The following is an 18,990-nucleotide window of genomic DNA, read 5'->3' on the forward strand; positions in this document are numbered from 1 at the left end:
TTTTTAAAAAAAAGAATATTCATTTTGTTTATCAATTGAATAATTGATTCAATTTTGAATCAATTTTTTTAGTGATACTTTTTTTTAGTGGTACTTTTCTAAAGAAATAGTAACATTTCTCAGACTTCACTAATATGAAGTTTTCTTCTAACATCATTCATTACCTTTAATCTTACCTTATTTTTAAAAACAAGCTGAACATGGAGTTTTAGAACATCATTTATAATTTCCCCATCATCCTCAATATAATACACAATAATGCAGGCTTTTGGAGCCCAAGAATTTTCTGGTGTTAAAGAGAAGGTTGTTGAATTTTGCTTGCCTACAGCCACCAACCGTCCCCTGGATACGACCTGAAAAGAAGAGTAGAACAGTTTCATTTTATGCCAAAGCTGGTAAGAATCTTAGCTGCAGCTATAATCATCATAACTTTAACCATACACACAAATTGTTTACTTAAACCAACTTCAAAGCCTTTATGAATGCAAAGAAACTTCCCTGACCAACACAGAGAGGATAAGCTAGGAGACAGAAAAGGATAAAAGAAATACTGATTGAGACAACAGTAGCTTCACAGTCAAGAATCTGTTTTTGAGTGGGAAGAATATAGAGCACCACTGGGGAGGCCAGAATGAGCAAAATTCAAGGTATGTGTAGCAATTCTTATTTATTTATTTTGTTTTTCTCATATTTTATAATTTTCTACAATAAACTCAGATGGATTATCTCAAAAAATTAAATTTTAAACATAATGCAAGATTTAATTATCCATCTTAAGTTGGAAATGCAAATACAGGTGAAGGAATAAAAAAGAAATTTTGACTGTAATATGAAAAGGGCAGGCTAAAGGATATAAGACTGAATTTTAAAAAATTAATGAGTTTAGACATAAGGTAGATATCATTCGTGGTGATCCTATAAGAGATAATAAATTCAAGGGGTGCCTGGGTGGCTCAGTGGGTTAAAGCCTCTGCCTTCAGCTCGGTTCATGATCCCAGGGTCCCGGGATCGAGCCCCACATCGGGCTCTCTGCTCAGCAGGGAGTCTGCTTCCCTCCCTCTCTCTCTGCCTGCCTCTCTGCCTGCTTGTCATCTCTGTCTGTCAAATAAATAAATAAAATCTTAAAAAAAAAAAAAGAGAGAGAGATAATAAATTCAGATTCTATAAGAGATTACCATGTAGCTTAACTCCTTCAATTGCTTATTGCCACTAACCACCAACTCAAAAGGTGATCCCACCTAGAAAAAAAATCTTAATTAATAAGCACATATGAATGGCAAAAGAGAACAATTATATTGTAATTATAAGTGACTGTAGGCTTTACCTTTACATTCTCATCTCTTGTCTTTAGCTGGATGTATGTTTGACTGGGAGACTTAAACATACCATGAACTGCCATGCTACTCACACTATTAAGAAAAGAAGCCTATAATAGAAGAAAAGGGAGCTATAAATTTTCATCTTCAGTAACACCCTGAGAAAGGATACTATCTGTTGAACAATTCCTGAAAGGCAAATTCACTTTTACTCTTTTTTCTTGCAGAAAGAAAAAGTGTGTTCTCCAGACATTGGATCTTCACTTTATAGTTTATAAAGAAAGTGACAGCTTTAAAACATAGAAGGGGTCTTCATCACCATAATCTATGAGGAAAAAGCATAGTCCTAATTTATTTCAGAAATGAAAGTACATTATCTAGAAACACAATGAGAAGAGAGAACAAAATGAGAAAGGACTCCTTTCCTTCTCTCCACAACACAGAGTTTATTTACAAGCAAAACATCAGACCAACTCATGTATCTACCAATAGTCAGAGTAAAACTCAAAGGACCAAGGGTTGAGCAATGAAAAGAAAGATAGCAGGAATGGTTGAGGTGTCCCAAATGACACCCTCTGAGAAGAGTTCAGCAAAGGAGCATAGGTTTAAAAAAATGTTTTCCTCTTCATTTCAGCTCCTGCCAAAATACACTTTTAAATGATTGAAAACCAACCTAGGCCGGGAATCTGAGGAGTTTGATCATATCTTCAGAGCACTATATTTTACTATGCTCTTTAAAATAAATTTACAAGGAAGTACTTGGTCCATCCCTCAAGCCGCTGTTACTAAATTGTTTATAACGTTTTCCTCCATTTTTAAAAATAGAAACATGTGTCTACTTCCTACTTCCTGTGAACTTTGACCTCTAACGGTTTGAGTACCTACCATGAGATTACAATTTTAATGATCTTATAGTAACATAATGATGAAAAACAAATGGTACCTTCAACTGTAGCTCATTGGAATCATCCAAGATTGGGAATTCAATCTTAAAGATTCCATTTTGGGGGAGGGTATAATTTATGATCTGGACAGCTCCTGTTTCCTGATTTCTGCTATTCCATCTGTTCCAGTACTCAGAAGAATTTTTCTGTGTCACTGTTATAACTACATTATTTCTTCTTTCTTCAAAAGTCAGTTGATTGCCATCAGCACGGGTTACCTTCACCTAATTGTCAAAACACAACATTTTAAAAACAGGTAACAAGAAAAGCAAAGCTTTTAAGTTCAAATGAATCCAGTCCCCATCTGTGGTATTCTGATGAAAATGAATTCTCAAAAACTGATGGCAGTACCCTAACTTCCAGATGAAGTAGTCTCTCCCTAGGCTTCCAACACCACTGACCATTCCCTTCTTATTAGTATGGCTTCTCTTGCCTTCCATGGCTCCACAACAACCTTCTTTATTTCAGAGCCCTCTTTCTGTGTCCTCACGTGACCTTTTGGGTTCCACGTCCCTCTTCCTAAATGTGGAAACTTGTCAAGGCTAAATTATCAGTTACCTGTGCTTCTCTTTTTCTCAAAGGTCTCAGCACTCCTACTGCTTTCTTCACCTTGCTCTGGAATTCATACTCAACACTTCCAATTTCCACTTGCAGACAACTTCTACTTAAGTATCCCTGTCAACTCGAATTCAGTGCATCTATCACTGAGCAACCATCCTGCCTCTCCTCTTTTTGCTAACACCACAATTTTGCCAGACTTCCCATCTCTCAGTTACCCCTCCCTTTTCCCACCTCCCAGATCAAATATACACTAAGTCTTGTACTTCTGTCTTGCATCCTCTCCATTAGCACATCCCCCCCTCAAGCTTCCTCACCACCTCCCACCTCTGAGCTGCAGCCATCCTCCTACATACAGCCCCATCCGTCTCCCTGGAATACGGCTTTCTCCATACCCTTCCCACACTCGTAAGGCTCCTAGGCTCTTCACTGCCTAGAGCATAAAGTACAAAAACATGCATGTGCCATTTAGGATTCTTGACAACTTCCCACACTTTGCCTCCTGTTTTCTGTCTCACCACCCCTGGACACAACTCCCTGCTACAACTGTACCCATCCAGGTGAATGCACCTGAACTTGGCAAAGAGGGGCCTTTACTTGTCTCAGCTCACCTTGTTCCCCACCTTTCACCTCCACACCAAACATTTACTAATATTGGGCACCTGAGCGGCTCATGGTTTAGTGTCTGACTCTTGGTTTTGGCTCAGGTCACAATCTTAGGGTCATGGGATCGAGCCCCACGTCAGGCTCATACTCAACATGGAGTCCGCTTGAGGTTCTTTACCTCTCTCCCTCCCTCCGCCTCTGCTCCTTCACCAGCTCATACTTGCACACTCTCGCTCGCTCTCTCTCTCTAAAATAAATAAATGAGGACGCCTGGGTGGCTCAGTGGGTTAAGCCGCTGACTTCAGCTCAGGTCGTGATCTCAGGGTCCTGGGATTGAGTTCTGCATTGGGCTCTCTGCTCAGCAGGGAGCCTGCTTCCCTCTCTCTCTCTGCCTGCCTCTCTGTCTACTTGTGATCTCTCTCTCTGTCAAATAAATAAATAAAATATTTAAAAAATAAATAAATGAATGAATAAAATCTTTGAAAAACTAAAATAATACCCTTCTGATATTTTAGCAAATAGCTTAAATCTTCCCCTTCCATAAAGCATCCTTTAATGACCCTCCTCCCTATCCCAAGCCAACTCCTCCTCCCAGACTCTTACTGTCTCACTCTACTCATTTGGAAGTTACCATTTGCAGCCTCAAGGGTTTTTTTCCTTACTTTTTCAAACTAAATTATGTGATCATTGAAATCAGAAACTATCTAAAACTTTTCTTGATCCATTCAACAAGAAGTCATACCTTCCTTCTTTAAACCAGAGGTCAGCAACTATGGCAGGCAAGAAAGCCGAATCCAGGCTTTTTGTAAATAAAGTTTTACTGGAACACAGCCACCCTGACTTTGTTACAAAGTAGTTAAGGCTGCTTTCATGCTATAATGGCAGAGTTGGGTAGCTGTCACAGAGACCATATGTATCACAAAGCTAAAATTATTTACTGTCCAGTCCTTTGCAGAAAGTTTGCCAACCCCTGCTTTAAATCACTAGAGAAATGTATGCATGACACTGACCTTATCCTCCTTAAATCATACTTGTGTGTATACTTTCTTGTCACCATCACAAAAACTGTAAATCTGGGGTAGGGACTGGATTCTTCTTAGTTCTATAAGCCCCACCCAGCATCCTGCCTTGCACAGTGTCAAAATTCACTCAATAAGTGTTAAATTTTTTTTTTTAAAAAGAGTAATTGTTGATAATTTTTAATGCAACATCTTTGCTAGAACTAAAATTAATCTTTATGAAAATCAAACTGAAATTGAAATTTTTTGACTGGCACTTAATTCTTTCAAGTAATTTATAAAAGCTTCAATGTAGCAATCCAAATCTAACTTAAATTCCTTATTAAATACATTTTGAGGAAAATACGTTTGTCGGAAACTACTTTTTTAAGTAAACTTAGACAAAGGTCATTTGGGAACAATTCTACATACCTCATATATCTAAGAGGGAAAAAGTAATCTATCTACTTTGAGTTTAATATTTTTTTGAAAAGCACCAAAAATATTAACTGCCATTCTGTTTCATTAAACTGAACTTGCTGCTTTAGATCATTAATAAGCATGCCAACTTACAGTGGCTGTGAAGTTGAGAGATGGCTTCAAGACAGTAGCATAATCAAAAAATTCAATGATGTAATCATGTTGCTTGAAAAATACATTAGAACTTGCATTTCTTGAGATACCTGTTTTGGAAATTGCACCATTTAGAAACCAAATGTTATTGTTCACCAACAGCCTCTATTCATCCAATTTTTCTATCTAAGCTACGTCGCCAAGAAGTTAATGGGGCACAGAAGCCTCATTCCCACACTGGTTTGGTCATAAAGAGAACCATACGGTTCTATTACAGCTTCCAGGGACCCGTTCTAAGCACTGTTACTGCTGTGCCCATCCGCAACTGAAGACTAAGGCCACAGACTGAATCATTTTTTGCTCCTTCGAGGTCTCGTGAAAGCTGTGGATAGCAACAGAAAGATCCAAGCAATTAACCTTTATTTTATTATTGAAAAAGAACTGTCCATGAGCAGACAAGAGCTCAGAAGATGTTAAATGATTAAAAACACACCCACATACACACAAAACAGAAGGTGGTTAGTCGGCTGAAAAAACAGGCCTTTCCATGTAGTTCCCAGGTTGAAAAGAAAGGAGAAATGGAGAAAATTACAAATACCTATTACATGTGGTTGAAGCACAGACTGTGGTAGAAAATAGGTAATCCCCCCCCAAAATTTAAAATGAAAATGGAAAGAAAGAAAAGAAGTTTCTCCTTCATAATGAAAACATTCTGCAAGTGACACTAATTAACAGACATAACAATTTCAGAATTAAGTAGCATCTTTAGAAAGGCTCCCAAATGAACGTGCTAGTCGTAACAAGAAAGGAGAGAGAGCAGCACCACATAAGCAGCTTTACCTTCACTTCAACGTCTACAAACCTGTAAGTGATTCTGTCACTGTGGCTAAAATTTCTACCGGCCCAGGGGAAGACAGATACATGTGTTCAGAAAGCCCTTCTGAAAAATCCATTACTTTTTTCATCTCTTCATCATTAAAAGAGAAGTTTGCAGATCCATTTATCTGTTTTGTTTAAAATAATTCAATTTTATTCTTCACTTTAGCAATTCAAATTTTAGAAATAAAATTCAAACTGAGTCACAAAATATGATGGCTCTGGAGTATAAATGGGTAGATTCTCATCTGTCCAATTCTAAAAAAACTCTTTTCTTACACTCAATCTTTGTTAATTCAGTATGAAATCTTATTTCTAGTAAAAGTATACGTATAGTGTTTCCCCATTTGAGGTCATAAGATCTCTGTAAAAGTTACCTTAAAATTTTTTGTAATATTTTTCTTCATGCCCCAAAAGGATAAAGGTAAAAATGTAAGTGTTACATCTCCTTTCACGGGCTTCCCATACGTATACCTGAAAAATAATAATTTTTTTACATTTTCAACTTGACAGTATCAAAACAGCACATAAAAATATGACTTTCCAAAAAAGAAAATATTACTTTCAATAACATCACTAGCAATCCAACTTAAAAAAATTATATTTTAAAAAATACTCTCACTGCAAATTTTTAAAACTAATCACAACTAGGAATATCCTTAATCAATGGTGATCCTTGAAATTAAGTCTCTGAAATGAGAAGACTTTTAATGACAATACTTCAAAAACAGTTCATAGCACCTACTTCACCTCTAACCATTTTAGACACTGCAGAGAAAAATCTGATTATAATTGCAAGTGCAGTTTCCTGTCCAAAGATTTTTTTTTTTTTAAGTTACGAAAACGTTTTATTCCTAGAAATCTAGACTGGCCCATTAACTGCATGTCCAGGACACTTTGCTACTTTTGAACATTTTAAAATGGTAGTTGAAATTGCAATCGCCAAGGCCCACTGTTGCCCGTTCCAGTATTACCCAGAAGGGTTTATTAGACCAAACACACTGCGGGCACCAAATGTGCTCAGGGTTATCAAAACTTGGCTTTGTGCAGAAAAATATAAAAGAAGAGTAATTTTTTACCCACAGTGCCAAAATTATTTTCTGGAGTCATATCTCATCTCTGCTGCTTTATATTTTATGTATTAATTTTTAATCCTCTCTCATGATGGGAAAATCTCTTCATGTGAAAAAGAGAGGCAATCTTTGGTAAACCATTTTACTGCCAGAAAGCCTTTTTTAAATGTGTTTCCTGGGTTCCTTCCATTTCTATTGTGTAATAAATACTCAGCCAAACGTGGAAGTCAGTGTTGCTCCGCACTCTATAAATCTAACAGTAAACTCCTGTTTCCTGAATCCATTAGTTGAACACAGAAATGCCTCCTCATCTGGATCAACTCAACTCAAAAGCCAATGGTGAAATGCAGTACATTCCAAATTGAGGAGAATGAAACAAATACATTTTCAAATGTATCACCTTCCAAATGAAAACAGTCAAGTCAGCTGCAACCCTGGTCAGCAACTTCAGCACAAAGTTCATTCATTCAAAAGAGAGTCCTCAAAACTTAACAGTTCTTGCATCTTGTTAAAAGCTTAAATAAATGCATAAGGTTACCAAAACATTATATTTTAAAAGAGTTCTATCACATGAGGTACTGGGGGCTTGAAAATCCAGACATCATTTAATGTATTCTCAGATACAAATATTTTTTTATTTTTGTTTAAATGTGAAGCAGATTTAGCCTTCTTTGCCTCAAGCTAATTATAATAATTATGAAACAAGGATACTGATAATTATTGTCCTAAAGTCGGGAAGCATTTGGAATAAACTAATGACTTAGAAAATAATAGTTTGACAACATTTTAAAAAGCAAATGGAGCATATTCTAGGGTAGTGCCATTAACAAAACAAGGATTTTTTTAATAGCCATAACCAAAGGTTTACAAAATGATACCTAAAAAATTGAACCGGCCAGTTATAGTTCATGTTTCTCCCACTCTTTTTTTCATGTCATTTCAAAGACACATGTCTCAATTTATCAAATAATAAATACACTTAAATAAATCTTAGCCTAAAAAATATGTTTTTCAACTTTACTATCTGCAGAATATATAGAAATAACTAGATGTGTGCTATGTTATTTTCTTTACAATCCTCTAGAACCCTCTGTGGTCAGTGGGGAAGAGTCTACTATTTCTTTTAATGAGGTGGGAATAGTGAGCAGATGTTCACATCAAACCCAATAAATAAATGCAGATTTTTATTCAACTCAGTTAAAGATTTCTAATCTAGGGGCTCCTGGGTGGCTCAGTGGGTTAAACCTCTGCCTTTGGCTCAGGTCATGATCTCGGGGTCCTGGGATCGAGTCCCGCATTAGGCTCTCTGCTCAGCGGGGAGCCTACTTCCCCCTCTCTCTCTGCCTACTTGTGATCTCTTTGTCAAATAAATAAATAAAAATCTTTTAAAAATTAAAAAAAATAAAAATAAAAAAGATTTCTAAGCCAAAAAGAGACTGTTAACCTTCTTCTCTGGGAAATTCCCAGCAATGTTCCTCACCTTAACCATGCCTTGATGGACAGATGGCTATGACCAAAAGAAAAGCCCAAACTGTTTATTAACCACTCATAGGATCATCATCTTCATCAACACATCTCGATTTTTTGCGGGACACAGTATTTATAGAATAGGTCTACACCAATTTTTATAGACTGATAAAATACTCTGCTGGTCAAAAGATTTCCTTAATCTGTTGCAAAGATGTAAAGAATATCCTCAGTGTGAATGTATGCCAGCCCCCCCACAATCATGTAAGCCCGTTCCTGACAAAAACCTCTTAATATGTATCTCCTACTGGCTCTACTTCTGCGGAACCTTAACTGCAGGCGTCCTAAGGAAAAGGATGCGAGTAGGATGTGGTGAATGCTAAAAAAAAAAAAAAACCAGGGGCCATCACAATGGCCATGTTGTTCTCAGACAGTGGTATTTCAAAGAGGCTCAACAAATGAGAATCCAGATGAAACTAGAGGAGTTCTTTTTTCTTTTTTTTAATCTAATTGGCTTAACTAAGCAACTCCTAAATTGGCAGCATCCCTTCTAGCACCTAAAGAGATGCTCCTATAAGAATTCTTACCGCAGGGAGGAGGGTATCAGGGGATCCTCACATCCCACCCCCCAAAGTTATATATAAAACTTTCTGAAGAGTTACCAGAGCTCAAGAATCACTGTTCTAAGTGATTGTACTGAATCCCTGGCATAGCCCTGAAAACCAAAAACCAGAAGCGAAGAAGGTTTCCACACAACCTAATCCACAAGGACGCTGATGGTTTGTGTGGATTTGCACTCACTGTTCTAAAAACTCTCGTCAAAGAACTCAAAATAAAACTCAGAATCCTTAGCCTTCAGCTAAGATCAAGGACAGGATAATAATTTTGTAAAATGCAGGCATTTACTTGTTTTCTAAACCATAAATCCATCCACAGTACCCAAATTCATATTAGAAGCCACCTCTTGGTTGAACACAGGAAGAACACTAAGTTGGTATATAAATTGTAGACACATATTTGCCTTTGTGTCACAGGATTTTCACATGGGTTGGTTTTTGTGTTTTGTTTTGGTTTTGTTTTTCCAAATAAAATCTGAAGCGGGAGTCCTCAGAACGTTTTGTCTGTGGGTTTCTTCCACCAGGAGACTGACTGCCCGTCACTTGCCACTGTCACAAACCCTCACCAAGAGAAGATGAGAAGTCAGTGAGAGGGAATCCAGTATTTATCTGCCATTACAAATAAATTCTGAAACTAAATAAATTTCAGGAACCAAAGCACAGCTAGTCACACATCAAAAATGAAAGCTACAGGACGCCTGGATGGCTCAGTGGGTTAAAGCCTCTGCCTTCGGCTCAGGTCATGATCTCAGGGTCCTGGGATCAAACCCCACATCGGGCTCTCTGCTCAGCAGGGAGCCTGCTTCCCCTCTCTCTCTCTCTCTCTCTGCCTGCCTCTCTGCCTACTTGTGATCTCTGTCTGTCAAATAAATAAATAAAATCTTTTTAAAAAAAAAATGAATGCTACATAAGATCAGTTCTGGAATAACTCTGGTAGGCTGGGACTCTCGGGATGCTTTCTGCCGCCCCAAAATGAAACCCTCTGCTGTTCGAGCCAGCGGATCAAAATAATGAGCGCCATGATACACCTATATATGGATGGGCTGGAGTCTCTCTGTGTTCATCCACTGAAACAATGAGGAGGGAGAACTTCTTCCTTGTTTGCTAATTGCATTAAGACAACCAAATTCCTCCCTCAAGATTCAATCTCCATTACTGACAGAAAAAAATTAAGATCGAAGAAGACCTAAGTAGCCTCGATCCATGTCAGCTGAATGAGGGATAAAGATACAATCTGGAACAATCAATAATGTAAATCCCCCGACTAGTCTCAGAAAGATCCTCGTCTGTGGGAAATACTTCAGGATTGGATCAGCGTGGAAGCAGGCAGGTGGATACAAAGACCTGTACAGACAAGTTCCGTGCTTAATTAGTTATTACAGATATTTGTTTCCTGCTCATTGTGGTATTTTAATAAACAGAACATGGTGCTAATATTATGGAGTATATAATGAGCTCTTGGTCAGTTTTATAACAGGATATAGCCATTTTTTAAAAAATGATACTTACTTTGCTGTGACAGTACCATTTAAGCTCCTAGAATTCAAAGAACAATATAATGGTGTCTGCAAAGTAACTTCAAATTTGGGTAGTACTGAAAAAGAGAAGCAAGCGTAAATATCTCAAAGAATCTATTTTACTATCATTTTTAACTTAACAAAATAAAGACTAAGTTGTTCCAAAGAAGTCAACAATTGGTACTATTTGAACTTGGATTCTTTAGACTCCAAAGACACGTTAACACACAGATAGATGAAAAGCACTTCATTTCAGCCAAAATGAGAAACCCTTATGAGGCTGATGACTAGACAGTGACAGTGGGGGCCAGTTGCTCTGGACACTTGTGTCACTGGAAGTTTCTCAACAGTAGAACCTGTGTTGTATCCAGAATCCTAGATGCTAAGGCATCTGGATGGTGGGAGACCAGGCATCTCCCATTAGTGCTCCCTTATTGCTTGTTAAAATACTCCCATGCTAGGTGTTAAATAGTTGTGTCTAGAGCAGCCCTTTCCCTAGGACCATTCTCCAGTGTGGTTACTAAAAGCACATCCTAGGGCCCTAAGACTCCCCGTCTGCATGGTACCATGTATGCAGTCATACAGAATCCTTATTCTTTGAGACAATCAAAGAATCTGGGGACAGTTAAATGTCATGGAATGCAATGAAGGGAAAGTTGTGTAGTAGGATTTCTGAGTTAATCATTAAGATATGACTACAAAGTAATGATGCTTTTCTTGCATGACAGTGATTTCTGAGGGCAATCTCAAAGTAAAAAAAAATCCCTCCTTTGTCAGATTTATATAATTAGGATGTGAAATATTTTATAAATATGAACACTATTTGATATAAAGCATATCACCAGAGTAAAAAAATATTGTATCCTTCCAGTCTATAGAAATTTTTTTCTCAAACTTCACTAGCTCAACAAATAGATCAGTCTCATTACGAACCACCCCACCATTCAATTAACACAAGAGAAGTGTCAAGAAGGCCAATGCGTCAACAGTATAGATCAAACCTCCAGCTCCAGACCAGGCCAAAGGCCATTAGTACGTCAAGATAGTCCTAGACAAATCTAGGACTGGCGGGCCAAGAAAGCCATATGATCCACTCAGAGGTGGAATTTCCTTAGAACAAAGAATTCAAATGTCCATTCCTCAAACTTCATAGGTTGGCAATCAGTTCCCCACCTCCACCATATCCAATTCAACAACATATAACCACCCAGCACCACCTCTATATGAAATGAAAATAGCCTAGATAAACCTTGGCCACCTCCAATTCCTTCTTCTAGATCAGGGTAATCCAAAAGAAATAAAATGTGAGCCACATGTATGATTTTAAATTTCTAGTAGCCACATTTAAAAAGTAAGAGGAAGCATGTGAAATTAATTTTTGTAGTATTTTATTTGATGCCATATACCTAAAATATTATCATTTCAACATGTGCTCAATACAAAAAATTACTACTAATGAGCCATTTTCCTTTCTTTTTTTTTTTTTAACTAAGTTTTCAAAATCTGATCGTTAACCCACTTAGAGCACATTTCCACTTGGACTAGTCATACTTCAAGCACTCAATAGCCACATGTGGTAAGTGACCCCCAATTTGAACAACACGGTTCCAGATCAGGGGTCAGTAAATGACAACCAGCATGAGCTAAGAAGAGTTCATAAATTTTTAATTCATTGGGGGGGAAATCAAGGGAATATTTTATGACATGTAAAAATTATAGGAAACTTTCATTTCTGTGTCTCTAAATAAAATTTCATTGGGTCACAGCCACATTTACTTACATATTGTCGACGGCTACTTCCTACAACCATAGCAACACTGAGTGGTTATGACAAAGACATAAGGACCACAGAGCCTAAAATTTGCTGATCCCTATTCTCGTGGATTATGAGACTTAGGAGTGACCAGTGCTGTATGAGATATGTGGACTCTGAGTCACTGAGGTGTGAACAAACCACTTTCCAGAATTTCTATTGCCTGAATGAGACACAGTGTCAAAAAGCGACACAAATCAAATGAAAAAGTTCATGTGTAACCTCAAAATAGTTATCCAAATTATAACGAATAGTCAGATCCTATACTAACAAATGAGATCCTAGTCTTATCTTTCCTTCCTCTCCATCCACCAACAAACTAGTTGGGCCATGCTATTTTTATCTATGTATATCTAACTGTTAGATAAATGTGACTCCTGCAAGAAAAGGATTTGCCCAAGTCAAACAGACCATCTTTACCAAAGCAACCAAATAAAAAATAGGGGAAATAACTGTTATGTCAAAAACATAACATGGGTTAATGCCTCTTAACATGGGTTAATGCCTCTTGCCTTCAGCTCAGGTCATGACCCCAGGGTAGTGGGATCGAGCCCCATATCGGGCTCTCTGCTCAGCGGGAGCCTGCTGCCCTCTCTCTCTCAGCCTGCCTCTCTGCCTACTCGTGATCTCTGCCTGTCAAATAAATAAATAAAATCTTTTTTAAAAACTTGCAAAAACTAAAATATGTTAAGATCACAATGAAGTAGAAAAACAAAAAAAATATGCATAAGAGAGACAACATAATGGGACTCCAGGTGATCTGTTCTACATATTTTTCTTTATAATAACCTTTTATATCTTTTACAAAGGAAAAATGTGTTTAGGTAGGCCTATAAGAAACATCAGGAATTCACCCTCACTAGCATTTGTACTTTAAATAACATATCTCTTGGAAATTTCTCTTATCTCTGTGGAAAGTAACAAATATTTTTTTCTTTCAGAATAAATTGAAGAACTCTTACCATATTCTGAAACCTGAAATGATTGATAATATGTCTGGTCCTATTGGGAAGAAAAAAAAAGACAAGAAAACATGTGAGTTCTTATTTAATTATTTTGCTTGCTTACTTACATAGAAAGATTTAGGTAATTATTTTTAATTGCATTTATAATGATTTAATGAGCAAAACAGTTAATTTTAACTTGTAGAAGTTTACTCTTAGTCATCCGTGACATGAAGCCTATGGGATTTCATTTAGTGTTTCTTGTCAATTCACTAACATAAAAAGGTGACCTGTCTCTATATTTCACTGCAGGTCATGTGAACAAACTGTTTAATTTGACTTCCATCATTTGTGAAATGAAAACTACATTAAATTAGATGTTTTATAAATATATGAAGCAAGAATACCACATGCCAAACTATGACTTCAAATTTGTTTTGAATATCACTCTCAAAAAAACCAATGGATAAAATAAAGTTACACATATTTTAAGTATTTATACATAATCAAAAATACAAAATCATCTTGGACGAACATCTTATACCTTTCATTTTCTTGTGCAGATCTTAAAACAATACAATATATTCTACCCTATTTTAACAAATATTGTTAACTGTTTCCTTTTCCAAGATCAACGAGAAAATATGTGGCCTCTTGTTATATCATTTTTTCTAGTTTCCCATATTTCTGTCCACCCTAAGTCCATAAGTAACATTAACTAGAACTTCTTTGATATCACTAAGTAGTTCCACCAATAAAATTTGTATTCTAAATCTGATTCCCTATGTTTATCAAAGCAACTACACAGATCCAGCTACAGAATATTGGTTTTTAAATCATCCTTTGTTAATCTAAATCAACTGAACAAGTTATTTTTAATCCTAAAAGGATAGAGTACAATCAAAGTACGAAACAAAGGTAACTGCTTATATACCAACAAAATAATTGTCTAAAACTTGATCTCGATGATGTCATTTAAAGTAGATCCCAAAGAAATTGTGTTGATCATAGTCATAAGAATCTACATTTGTGGCTTCTATCTTAAATTGTTTTCATGTCCTATATAGGAATGTTACAAATTACCTATATTAGGTTCCTTTATAAATTCTAATTTGTTTCCAGTTTCATGCACTGTGCTTTGGCTCCTACTCTCCCCTAAGCTTGACCTACACATTACTTCCATCCCTACTCATCTTCCAAGACTTAGCTCAAAAATTACTGCTTCCCCGAATCCCCAACTTAAGAGCAATCTCAGCACTCTGAGCCTCCATGCTCTTCAGTTCTTCCTTCTTTCCCTTCGCACCCTGTAAAAAGTGTATCATAAATATTTAGGGATGTAGTTTATCTTGCCGCAAGTTCTTTGAGGGCCAGGTCCTTGCTTGACATTTTTACCCCTCATAGTTTATCCCTTGAGCTGCCAGCCTAAGAGTGTCTAATACCAAAAAAGCACTCAATCAATATGTGTTAGGTATATAGTAGTAGATTTGACAAATGCAGGAAATCAACTAATTCGTTTGGGCCTACATTAAACAACAGCCTTGAAACCAAGTTTTCGGAAATTATTTAACAGATACGTAGTTATATGAATTACATTTGCAATGAATTCTCCTTTCGTGCTTCCTGCATTATTCATCATCCCTGATAACTCCTGATTTTCCATCTCTCTGTTTACTATCTCCTCTTTCATTCGGTCTATAAACATTTTCAGCTCTTTTGTTCTCCTGATACTCCCAAGTATCTTTCTGACTACTTTCTTGTTTCTTTAGTGATCCTCTTTTTCTGCTCCCAAAATGTGGGCCCTACCGACCCCGAGCCTGAGGCTCTTCCCATTCTTCAGACCCTTAAGTGAGCTCATCAACTCTCCTGGTTTTAACTGCCATCTCTATACTCAAGACTCCTAAATCTTTATCTCTGACCCATACCTCAGCCCAGAGATGCAGACTCAAGTCCACTTTCTGTACATCTCCTCCTGAACATCCTACAGAATGTGTTGGACTTCTTTAACAGGATTTAGCCTCACCCAGGGACCTTCTCTTATGTGCCTTTCCCCCTACTGAGTTAGATACCATTCCCTCCCATAATAACTCATGTATAACTCAATTATTGTACTTAACACAATATATTATAATTATCTGCTTTGTATCCATATCCTAGAACAGACCATGAAATCAGTGGGGACCCAGCACCTAATGAAGCATGCCTTCAATGTTTGTTGAATGAATGTATGCATAAACAAATGAACAAAAGGATTCTTGACTGCAGGCTGGTTCTTACAGGGCTCCTCAGCTTGGCCTCAATTATCATACAACATCTCCTACCAGAAATTGAAATAACCTTCTCATGAGAAGAATCAGACAACCTTGAAGAGACATGGACGTTTGGCAAATGGCCCACAGAGTAACCTTAATTCTCTGCCCTGTACTTGGAAGGAATATAAATGTCAAAGAGTAGAAGACGCCAACTGCATACAACACTAATAGGCAGCAAAGAAGTGCTTCTTTTCACTGTCAGTTTAAATTGTTCCAGTAAATCACGAAATCATTTTGTAACTGAGCGCTGACAGGATGCTTTGTCCTGGATGAGGTTTTCCCAGGGTGTTTATAAGTGGTGAAATGCAAATCAAGAAATAAATTCTTTTACTTTCCAAGGGGTTTCAAAAGCAGAAATGAGTTTTGTAATTTCCAACATATTATCCATTAGGCAATCGGGTCATACCAATTCCCACAATGAGTTTAGTGATTTTTATTAAATATGTTTACAAAACCTATCATCAGGACTGATATAAGATATTGAAATACTTGAAACTAATAATAAATCAGAGAATTAATAGCAATTTGTCATATATAAGCATAAAATATTGATACTGAGTACTTTCATAAGCCTGAACAGGTATTTGTGAAGTTTTTCCATAAAAGGCTAGATAGTAAATATTTTAGGCTTTTCAAGCCCATATGGTTCCTGCTGCAACCACTCGACTCTGCTTTGAGACAAGAGGTAAATGAGACTGAGTGTGTTCCAATAAAACTTTATTTACAAAAACAGATGTAGCTGTTGGGCTGGATTTGGCCATTAGGCCATAGCTTGCTTAACCCTGATCTAAAAAATAAAATGTATTTCCAAACTGTTCTATGTCAACTCTAGCTGAACTAAACTGATTAACCTTAGCTAGAACAATGGAGAAGAAAGAAAAAGGGAAAAAAAATACAGCGCTTTTGTAGGAAGCATGATTTCATTGGCTCAACAATCTTCCTTCAGTTCCACAGAAACAACCTGCCTCAACATGAGTTTTCATGTTTATTCCAGCTCATCAAATATGGTTTGTGCTCATTCACTCTGCCAGCAACAGGAGAAGAAGGCTGACCTGAATGAGTAAATACTTGAGCAGCATGTCTTGCAGGCCAACCCCTTTCCAGGGGCAAGAATACATGACTCATCAACATCCTCTCAGTTCTGCTTGTCCCAGGTGGTCACTCTTCCATGGGGAAAGTGCTCCCTCACAAAGCCTGCTCTTACCACATACATTCCCCCTTGATTCGTATGAGATGGAAGCCTGTCTCAACGAGCCTTTTTTTTTTTTTTTAAGATTTTATTTATTTATTTATTTGACAGACAGAGATCACAAGTAGGCAGAGAGGCAGGCAGAGAGAAAAGGGAGGAAGCAGGCTCCCTGCAGAGCAGAGAGCCCGATGCGGGACTCTATCCCAGGACCCTAAGATCATGACCTGAGCCGAAGGCAGAGGCTTTAACCCACTGAGCCACCCAAACACCCCTTTTTTTTTTTTTTTAAAGATTTCATTTATTTATATGACAGAGAGAGATCACAAGTAGCAGAGAGGCAGGCAGAGAGAGAGAGAGAGAAGCAGGTTCCCTGCAGAGCAGAGAGCCCGATGAGGGACTCGATCCCAGGACCCTGAGATCATGACCCCAAAGGCAGCTTAACCCACTGAGCCACCCAGGCACCCAACTAGACTTTCAAAACAAATTCTAAAGGAGAAATGGAGAAGACAAACCAGGAAGTATTCTCAGTAATCTCTGCAATGTCTTTATTCCCCTCATCCCTAAACCAACAGTTCATTGGGACGGTATATGTTCAAAACATCAGTCAAATGAAAGAGAAAAGAGAAAATACACTACTTTTACTAGTTCCTAAAAAATATGCTATGACTGGATGCAGATTAAAGACATGTGAATTGCTAAAATCATCTATTCCAGCTACAGACTTTCTCTTCTCTAGCCACAAAGCCATGCAACTCTTGAGAGAATTCCTATTTTTAATAACTTGAAGGAATATGACATGCTACATGACCTTTTAAAATATATATATGGTAAAATGCAGGTCAGCAACTTTTAATTCTTGCTTCTGGAATAAAAAGAAATGCTAGAAACAGAACTAAAGGTGCTGAGTGGATTTTTGCTCGCACATTGATGTTCATTCATGATCGTTTCAATTTCCCAAAAGTCTGCTTCAGCACTAATCTCCGTGTCTGGATTTAATTTGTATTTAAAGATGAAGAAACACACTGAGCTTTTTTAAATCCACACATAACAAATACGGAATTATTTCAAACTCAGTTTTGGCTCTGTCCCCCAAGACCACAGATGCCAACTACATCCACATTCCCAAGCCAGGTGTAAGCTAGCCCACAGGACTTACAAAGGAGGTTTCCAAAAACTCGTTTTGCAACTCCTAACCAAAAAGGTCAAGATGGAAATAAACTAGAAAGGAATTTTGGGAGAAAGCTTTTGATGTGCTTTCACACATCAGTGGCTGTAGGCAGGCACTTGACATGCCTGGACAATCTAAGAGCAAAATACTGGTATTGGCCAGCTGTACAGACAGCTAAGCCAAGACGCAGTGCTGTACTTGGAGTGGCCTGTGCCTCTGGACTTGCAAGAGGCTAAGAAAGGATAAGCAATTTCCCTCAACTAGAAATGCAAAAAAAAAAAAAAAAAAGAGAGAGAGAGAGAGAGTCAGCATGGGGCTGTCTTCTTTCCTGATCAAAAACACCTTCCAGATGGGGAGCACCTCTGGGGGGGGGGGGAAGCTAGAGGTATCCTATAGATGTCCAGGTGCTGAAGACAAAGTTGAGAGCTGCCAGAGGAGGAGACGGGTTCAAAACCATCAAAGACACTGAATGCGAAGCCTCCCAGCAATGGCAGGGGAGCTCCAAAGAGCCCACAGAAGAGTCTGATGAAGGAAAGTGTTAGTTTTTAATGCCTGCCAAGCCCTAAGAACACTAATGCCAGATGACAACAGTACGACGTTGAACCATATTTTTTCTACTTTTTTAATTTAAATTCTAGTTAGCTAATATACAGTGTGATATTGGTCTCAGGAATAGAATTTAGTGATTCACCACTGATATACAACACCCACTGCTCATCACAAGTGTCCTCCTTAATGTCCATCACCCATTTAGCCCATCCCCCACCCACACCCTCCATCAACCCTCAGTTTGTTCTGTATCATTAAGACTCTCTAATGGTGGGATGCCTGGGTGGCTCAGTTGGTTAAGCAGCTGCCTTCGACTCAGGTCATGATCCCAGCGTCCTGGGATTGAGTCCCACATCGGGCTCCTTGCTCCGCAGGGAACCTGCTTCTCCCTCTGACTCTGCCTTCCACTTTGTCTGCCTGTGCTCGCTCTCGCTCGCTCTCTGACAAATAAATAAATAAAATCTTAAAAAAAA

The 18,990-nt window shown here is 37.8% G+C and overlaps 1 protein-coding gene across 2 annotated transcripts in view; it reads right to left on the minus strand.

Annotated features, from left to right (window-relative positions):
• Window positions 1-18,990, minus strand: part of CD109 (CD109 molecule) — a 136,832-nt gene that overhangs the window by 64,956 nt on the left and 52,886 nt on the right. For both annotated transcript variants that reach the window (XM_059400144.1, XM_059400145.1), the window contains exons 6-14: window positions 13,321-13,360; window positions 10,538-10,622; window positions 6,249-6,345; window positions 5,858-5,999; window positions 4,996-5,105; window positions 2,260-2,484; window positions 1,325-1,426; window positions 1,176-1,238; window positions 177-353 (exon numbers count right to left, since the gene is read on the minus strand). In XM_059400144.1, the coding sequence (XP_059256127.1) occupies window positions 177-353; window positions 1,176-1,238; window positions 1,325-1,426; window positions 2,260-2,484; window positions 4,996-5,105; window positions 5,858-5,999; window positions 6,249-6,345; window positions 10,538-10,622; window positions 13,321-13,360 (1,041 nt within the window). The remainder of the gene's footprint in view (window positions 1-176; window positions 354-1,175; window positions 1,239-1,324; window positions 1,427-2,259; window positions 2,485-4,995; window positions 5,106-5,857; window positions 6,000-6,248; window positions 6,346-10,537; window positions 10,623-13,320; window positions 13,361-18,990) is intronic.

Source organism: Mustela nigripes, chromosome 5, assembly GCF_022355385.1.
Source record: "Mustela nigripes isolate SB6536 chromosome 5, MUSNIG.SB6536, whole genome shotgun sequence".
NCBI lineage: Eukaryota > Metazoa > Chordata > Mammalia > Carnivora > Mustelidae > Mustela > Mustela nigripes.